Genomic DNA, 7,901 nt, shown 5'->3' with positions numbered 1-7,901 from the left:
GATGTGAACGTGTGAGCTACGAGGATTTTGTATTGGATGCGGACATGTAGATTTTTTCTTCATATTGGAATCGGGTAGGACGCGAACGCATGAGCTTTGAAGACTTCGTAGGCCCTATTCGCTTAAACTTATCAGTCTGGCTTATCAGCCATGTTACAGTGTTTTTCTCTCACAACAAATCAACGAACAATACTTTTCAGCCTGACTTTTCAGCAAAACGAACAGGGCCGATTCGTATCAGAACCAGGTGAAACACGAACGCATGTCGAGTGAAGGATGAATAGTGATCTTGACATGATCATTTGAAATCAATTAAATCCATCTTATATTGCAACACCTGTGTTCATCACATCTATATTTTTTTTTGTCGTAAGCAAAGCCCTTGCTTGTGCCTGATCTGTTTCATCGGGACGGTGGTTTTTTTCTGTATATTTTTTATTTTAAAAACATTTTTTTGTATATAATAGAAACTTTTTTTTATAGTGTAGGGCGGGGGCGGGGTAGCTTTAGGAATTTTAGATCGGTGACGACGATGACGACGACGATGACGACGATAATGATGATGATATGATGATGATGATGAATTGATTGATTGATAATAGATAATAGATTAATTGCTGAATAAAAAACTAAATGCACTGTATCTTTTTATTAATTATTAAGAAAATCTATAAAATATATATTAATATACGACGCTAACTCGAATCGATAAGTGAGCTGGAAACTACTAGAAGACCCACACACCCACGCTCATCATCGTCTCACACACACAAAAGGAAACGAAACCAGACCGAACCCGACACGACGATCATATCGGTGCGCGTACGTGAAACGTGATCCATCCATCCATCCAGCAACCGTGGCGCAGTCAATCAACGGCGGATCCGGCGCGGATCACGGGCTCCGATCCGAGTTGGACTCCTGCTCCTCCGCTCGCGATCCAACGGCCCGTCCCGCCCGGCCCTATAAAACCGCGGCGCGGCACCCCGTGGCCGCCTCCACCATCGGCAACCAAACCTAACCAAACCAAAGCCTCTCGATCTCGACTCGACTCCATCGGGAGCAGCAGCCATCGAGCGCGCGCCGCCGCCGCCTCTTCGCTTCAGTTACTGCTGCTAGGGTTTGAGGGTCTAGTAGTAGGGCGGCGGCGAGCCGCGCGACGCGCAGCCGTCGATCGAGATCTCTGCTACGACTACGACCGCCATGGCCAGCTTCAACTTCGGCCTGCTCGAGCTCGCGGACGGCGAGTCCGGGGAGGTCGCCGTGTCCGTCGTCGTCGGCAAGGCCGAGGCCGCCCACGCCAAGAAGGCCGAGTCCGCCGCCCCCGGGACCACCGAGAAGGAGAAGGCCGTGCACAAGAACCTCTACTTCTTGAAGCTTCAGCACGACAATGGTACGTGCATACATACCCTACCTCAATCTACCGTCCGGCTGACCGGCCGGTTCCCAAGTCCCGATCTTCCTTCTGTTCCTTTCGTCTAGTTTGGTTGGATGGACATTCTTGTTGCGTGCTGCGCCGTGTGGATCCGATTACTATAGACGATCGTACTGCGTGCGTGCTTTCTTGTTGCGATCTTGTCCCCAGAGTAGGGAGATTAGTTTATTTTGGTTGCTGGACATGTTGTGACTGGTTATAGATGCTTATATATATAGGTTCGTTCTCATTGTTCGATCTCTGTAGAGTTATTTCCTTCCCCTGTTAGCATGGTAGATAGATTCGTATTCATTGTTCAATCTTTACATGTCTAATTTGTGTAAATCTATTATGTACTGTGTAACTGTGTCTATCAGTTGTCATGTGGTCGTTCCGATTCATTACTGTAATCTAGTTTCAATTGTTATCCCGAATTCCAATCTTTAGTTATTGATTATTCCTAATTCTGATCTTTGTATCTAATCAAATCTATATAATATATTAGTATTGTTAATAACGCGTGTCTAATCTTTGAATCTAAACTATCTCATGTTGTGTTAGTATTGTTAATAATGTGTGTCTATGTTCTTTGTTCAGTTTATTTATTTTAACGTAAATAGTAAAGCTGTTATCTTAATGGTTGCCATTACTAATTGGATAAAGCTATTATTTTGATTGCCGGTACTGATTGGGGGATAATGCCATTACTGATTCCTGGTTTACCTTTGTTTTCTTATGGTTGTTATAAATCTTTGCGTTGTTAGCTTTGTTATCTTATAGTTGCCATTACACGTTTCATAGTTTCTATTATTTGCCACACTTCGATTTGTGTCTCATCCTGCTGTTTTCTTGTTGGATGTCAGGTATAAGAAATATTGAGCACGAGTTGAAGAGGTTGAGAGATGTATTGATAAAGCTGAGGGGGCAGGAAACAAAGCTGAAGGAGAAAGGAGAGAATGGAGTCCATCTCATTCAGTTGTCGGAGGAGCAAAGGGAGCTCCGTCTCATGCAGTTGTCGGAGGAGCAAAGGAAGCTGAGGCAGCAGCAGAAGAAGCTGAGGGAGGAGGAAGCAAGGTTGAGGCCGCTGAGGAAAGAGTTTTATTTGGAGCATGGATTTCCTCTGGTGGGTGGTGACGAAGAAGAGCCCCAAGTCCCCAATCAGGGGGAAAGTGTTCAGGGCAACGACAATGCCGGTGTTGACAATTTCAATGGCGGCTATAACAGTGATGGCTATGGCAGTGTACCCAGCTATCACGATGGTGAGCCAGATGTTCATGCTGATGGAGCCTATGTGTACCATGAGAGGCAGGTAGAGGAAGGCTATGCCTACAACAATAATGGTGGCAGGCAGGGATATCCTGAGGTGAGGAAGGTTCAGAAGTGGGTAGCTAAGCAGCCATCCTCTGATGCTGGTACAGAGGCTGATCACAAGCCTGAGGAGAAGGTCACCTCTGATGCTGGCTCGGAGGCTGAGCACAAGCCTGTAGAGAAGAAGCCAGCCGCCACTCCTGCTAATGCGGATGCTGCGCCTGTCTCTGGTTCAGAAAAATCTTCTGCTGCAGTGTAAGTTCTATGCAACTCTGCAGATTATTGTATTGCACAAAAGCAAATCAATGTTTAATCTTTTTTGCCAGGGCTGCTGCAAGTAACAACGGACAAGGTAAATTTCAAAAGCAGAAGCTCAATGGCTCCGAGAAAAGGAAGAAGAGGAAGAATGCTAAGAACGGTGGCAATGAAGTTGATAAGGCAAAGAAACAAGATTCATCCGAGGCTGATGTTTCAAAGAAGACTGACAAGGAACCACCGGCAGACTATCCTAGGGAGGAAGAGAAAAAGGTGACCCCCTCTGCTCCAGCAGCATAGTTCTTTGATGGAAAGACATGCCATTTAATTAGGTTTCTTTCAACTTTCTTGATTTCCAAATTGACACTGATGTTCACAGACCCTTGCTGAGTATGAGAAGATTCGTCAAGAGAAAAAGAAGTCCTCGGAGGATGTCTCAGGAACTGAGCAGAGGAAGGTCTCTGCAGAGGAATTTAAGGGCCTGCAGATGTTGGAGAAGAAGAAGCTGGATGATGAGGAAGCTGTCATGAAGGCAGAAAAGGTTCAGAACAAGGCTAAGGAGACTAGCAAGAAGGAAGAAAAGGCTCAGCCCGAGGCAAAGGACGCTGACGCAGCCAAGCCTAAGAAGGTATCATTGCTTTGTTTCCTCTTCATTCTTGTATTAACATTGTTATTTTCTTAAGTGTGGCATCTGAATAGAAACATGATTTCAGGTCGTCATCCCGTTGAAAGATCTCTCCTTTGCGCCACCAAGGCGCATTGTTATCCTGGAAGATGGCTCTTCCAATGGTGGCGGGGCTCCTCGTGGCCGCTTCAATGGCGGCAGTTTCCAGGGCCGCAGACGCGACAACAGCACCGACTCGCGGGTTCCTGCCGGTCGGAGTGGCGACAATGGCAGGGCGGCCCAGAATGAGGCTGGCAACTACGGCAACGGTGCTCCGAGGGGCGGCTACTCTGGCGGCCGCGGCTACGGTGCTCCGAGGGGCGACTACTCTGGTGGCCGCGGCGACGGCGGCTACGGTGCTCCGAGGGGCGACTACTCTGTTCGCCGCGGCGACGGCTACAGCGACCGGGGCAACGGCGGCTACCACAACCAGGGCGGCAACGGCGGGTACCAAGGCAATGGCGGGTACCACAACCAGGGCGGCAACGGCGGTGGGTACCAGCAGCAGCACGGAGGCTACCAGCGCCGCCCAGGCAACGACAACTACTACCGGCCTCGGGGACGCGGCTACTCCGGCAACGGCCGTTCCCCTGTCCCCCAGTCCATCGTCGTCGAGGACATGAACTTGTTCCCGCCGCTACCCTCCTCTGCTCCGGCCCGAGCTGCCGCACCGGCTGCAGCTCCCGCGGCCGCCTCCGCTACGGCCCCCGCCCCCGCTCCCGCTCAGTCCTAGTTCTTCTGATTAGTTGCTGCTTCGCTTTATTGTTATTCTTTTGGTGAGGAATTGTTGAGAGAACATTGGAGGAGGTGCTCCTCGATTTTGTAACGGATGGTATAATATTTTTATTAAGTTTCTTTTGCTTAAATATCGTTGTTGCCTTTTGAGTTTTGGTTTGATATCTCTTTCGTTGGCAACCCCTTTTGATTTGATTTGATAGCATACTCGTGATTCATGACTAGGGCTGATGATTTGTCTTTCCCTGTCGCATGTTTGGTCGCTGCTTTCTTTATTTGTGGTTTGATTTAGTTATTCTAGAAGGTATAGTCGACACTTATGGAGATCAGGAAAAGTAAACTACTAATGGATTGATTAATTGCTGAATTGACTGATTGTTAGTTCTGTTTGAACTTGAATACTGAAGAATACAACTCCCTGCCCCCTAAAAATATTGCAATCCTAGATTTGACTATTATTTAATAAAATAGGATTAACATTTGTATCTATATAAATAGATAGCTGGATATATTATTACGAAAATATATATATTACTATTTAACTAATATTAGTTTATCAACAAACCTGTTTTTGAGCGAATTTTGGAACTAGATTATCGACTATAGTGGAAAATGATGAGACAACAGAGCCCACAGATTGGCTACATAGAAATAATAATTATGTGCCAAGGTGTAGAGGCCCACGTACAGTTCTTTCTCGACCATTACCTACTTTCGGCGAGGCAGGTCAGCACATCAACCACATCCTTGATTTTTCTCTGTTAACAAAATAAAACCATTGTCATATATTTTTTATTGTGCTTATATATATTATATAATATTATATATCTATGTAGAATTTCATTTGCATCAGCTGCGTGGCAACCATGTAAGTGGCAACAGCAAGGGGGATGAATTCGACCCTGAACTATTCGAACCAACACATAATGGAGAAGATGGTGACAAAGCTGGCATGGACGTCAGTCATGGATTGCACAACGAAGACTTATACGATGATGATGGAACCATTCATCGACATACGCGAGGTACCACAATGACATCTATATGTCATCTCTGATTTCTTGAGTGATTATATACGACTTTACATGAACCATAATATTTATCTCTATTATATAGTAAAATAATATACATCTTTACATGAAGGATATATACGTCATTTTGATTACTATAATGTCTCGCACACAGGTCATGATTATGAGTCATATAGCGTGCTTGTAGAGGGTGCGGCTGCACATAGTGTGACGGATGATCCATATGAATTCATCTACCAGAACCTACCACAAAGACATAGGTTGAGAAATGTCCCTGACTGCCATTACCGTGGTGCGATGAGGTTTCAGTATGAGCCACCCGGGTTTTATTGTAGAAAAGGAAAAATAAAAATACATATACCAGAGGTTCCTGCAGAGCTAAAAACGTTGTTTACAAGTCAAGGGCATGATGATGCAAAATATTTCAGGCAACATATACGATATCTCAACTCGCATTTCGCATTCACAAACCTAGAGGTTACCCTTGACCGTAGATATAACACTCCAGTAGGGACCGATATTTATACATTTCGAGTTCATGGCGGGTTGTACCATCATCTATATCACCTGGTGCCAGGGGGCCACGACCCTCGGCATCTACAGCTCTCCTTTTATGATACAGAAGATGAGGCCTTGTCACGTAGAGTCAAAAGGTCCCCTGATCTTGATATCAACCTCATCCAAAATATCCTTATAATTTTGCAGGATAACCCATATGTTCATACTTTTAGGAGAAATGGTGCTTTTCCAAACTTGGATGACTACCAGATCGAACTCAATACAAATGTCACGCCTGACCAGAGAAGGTACAATGCCCCAACGGCAGCCCAAGTTGCTGCTATCTGGATGGAGGGGAACGATCCACAGAGATGTTTTGATAGGAGTGTGGTTGTATATGGAAGGATGGATTGTCATCCGCAATATATCCGAGCATACCATGGTTGTTATGATCCATTAGCTTATCCTCTATACAACCCACGAGGGGAAACAGGATGGAACAAGTTTATGCCATACAGTGATGATCCAGTCAGTCAACCATCTGTAACCCCCGCTTCTACTAATGTTAATTACAGGGATGAGGGCACTACTGATGCTTATCAAGGTATTATTTGTGCTATAATACTCCTATGGAATAATTATATTATAGAATAATTTTTGCTATAATATTCCTACTATGGTGTAAGTATATATTAAAATAGAGATCTTACATTTTTTATATATGTTGCAGCTGATAATTATAACGAAAATCAGGCAGAAGAAGGCGACAATGACCTACAAGAAGGCGACTGGCTAAGTAGAGTTGCTGATGCAGCACAATCTTTAAGATATGTGACTGCACGAGAATACTATTGCTTCAAGATGCAAGTTAGACGGGGACTTTTTAACATTTTATTATTTGGAGGACGTCTTTTCCAGCAATGGGCTGTAGATATGTATATAAAGATCGAGTCCATGAGGCTAGATTGGTACTCTAATCCTGAGAACAAAAAGCTTATACGAGCAGAGCTATACCAGGTAACCACTCAAATTATTTTGTTTATTTGTTTATGAACTTTGCAACCCTATTACTGTCTTTTTCTAATGTCGTACGTACTTAATTGTATTTTAGGGACTGGTTGATGTTATCTCTACTGGAGAGACCCGAGGTGTGGGGGATATACCCCCAGGTACCACAAGATGGTACATGGGCCGCACCATCCGAGGTGGCCCGGCCCGTAAGGTCAAGGCGTGCACAGCAAGATTACAAGTTGTACTAGATATTGTAATAGTACCAAATAGGATACTTTACTTGTAACCCTCCTCCTCCAGACTATATAAGGAGAGGCAGGGGTCCCCCTTAGGGAGGGCAATCCATCTAGATCTCAATACAATACACCAAAGACACAGGACGTAGGGTATTACGTCGATCAGACGGCCCGAACCTGTCTAAATCGCTGTCTCTGCGCCTTGTGTCACCATCTGGTTCCCGATTACGCGCATCGTCTATCGACAATCTACCACCACGGGCACCCCCTCGGTGGACTGCCGACCATATTTTGTCGACAGTGGCGCGCCAGGTAGGGACCCCTTTTAGGGGTTGTGCGTGCTGATCTTCCGGCAAACCAGATGGCGATTCTGTTCATCAACGTCCTCCGCGGCAGCTCGGCTTTTTGTGGCGGGCGGCCTTGAACTACAGTATCTACGGTGACTCGTCGTAACATGGACGGCTACAGCGACAGCATGCACCATGCGTCCCGGCAGCACCACCATGCTCCTTGTCATCGACCTGCACCTAGGCCACGAGCCGATCTACTACTACAACACCATCCAAGATGACATGCGATCTACATGCAAGGCAAGCCAAACCAAGATTGACTTGGTATGTATCACGTGCAGGCTTAGCGTTGTTGGTGATCTTGCTGCTTGTCACGTCTTCACCGCTTCACACCTCCACGACTACTCCAAACGAGATGAATTATCACCTACGAAGCCCGACGACTCGAGCACAAAGCGA

General features: G+C 45.7%; 1 protein-coding gene across 1 annotated transcript; it reads left to right on the top strand.

Moving 5' to 3' along the window:
• Positions 1 to 988: 988 nt before the first annotated feature.
• Positions 989 to 4,508, top strand: LOC136537620 (uncharacterized). The gene is made up of 5 exons (XM_066529567.1): positions 989 to 1,393; positions 2,278 to 2,977; positions 3,049 to 3,250; positions 3,357 to 3,605; positions 3,691 to 4,508. The coding sequence occupies exons 1-5, from the start codon at positions 1,204 to 1,206 to the stop codon at positions 4,372 to 4,374; spliced, it is 2,025 nt and encodes a 674-aa protein (XP_066385664.1). The 5' UTR covers positions 989 to 1,203; the 3' UTR covers positions 4,375 to 4,508.
• The last annotated feature ends 3,393 nt before the right edge of the window (positions 4,509 to 7,901 follow it).

The sequence above is a fragment of the Miscanthus floridulus genome, chromosome 2, assembly GCF_019320115.1.
Source record: "Miscanthus floridulus cultivar M001 chromosome 2, ASM1932011v1, whole genome shotgun sequence".
In the NCBI taxonomy this organism is placed as follows: Eukaryota; Viridiplantae; Streptophyta; class Magnoliopsida; order Poales; family Poaceae; genus Miscanthus; species Miscanthus floridulus.
This window is presented reverse-complemented; position numbering and strand designations above follow the sequence as displayed.

Bases quoted from the DNA above. Each gene is read 5' to 3' on its own strand.
- LOC136537620 (XM_066529567.1), top strand. From the start codon at position 1,204: ATGGCCAGCTTCAACTTCGGCCTGCTCGAGCTCGCGGACGGCGAGTCC. The intron at 1,394-2,277 runs GTACGTGCATAC...GTTGGATGTCAG, and splicing joins GAAGCTTCAGCACGACAATG to GTATAAGAAATATTGAGCAC. The intron at 3,606-3,690 runs GTATCATTGCTT...ACATGATTTCAG, and splicing joins ACGCAGCCAAGCCTAAGAAG to GTCGTCATCCCGTTGAAAGA.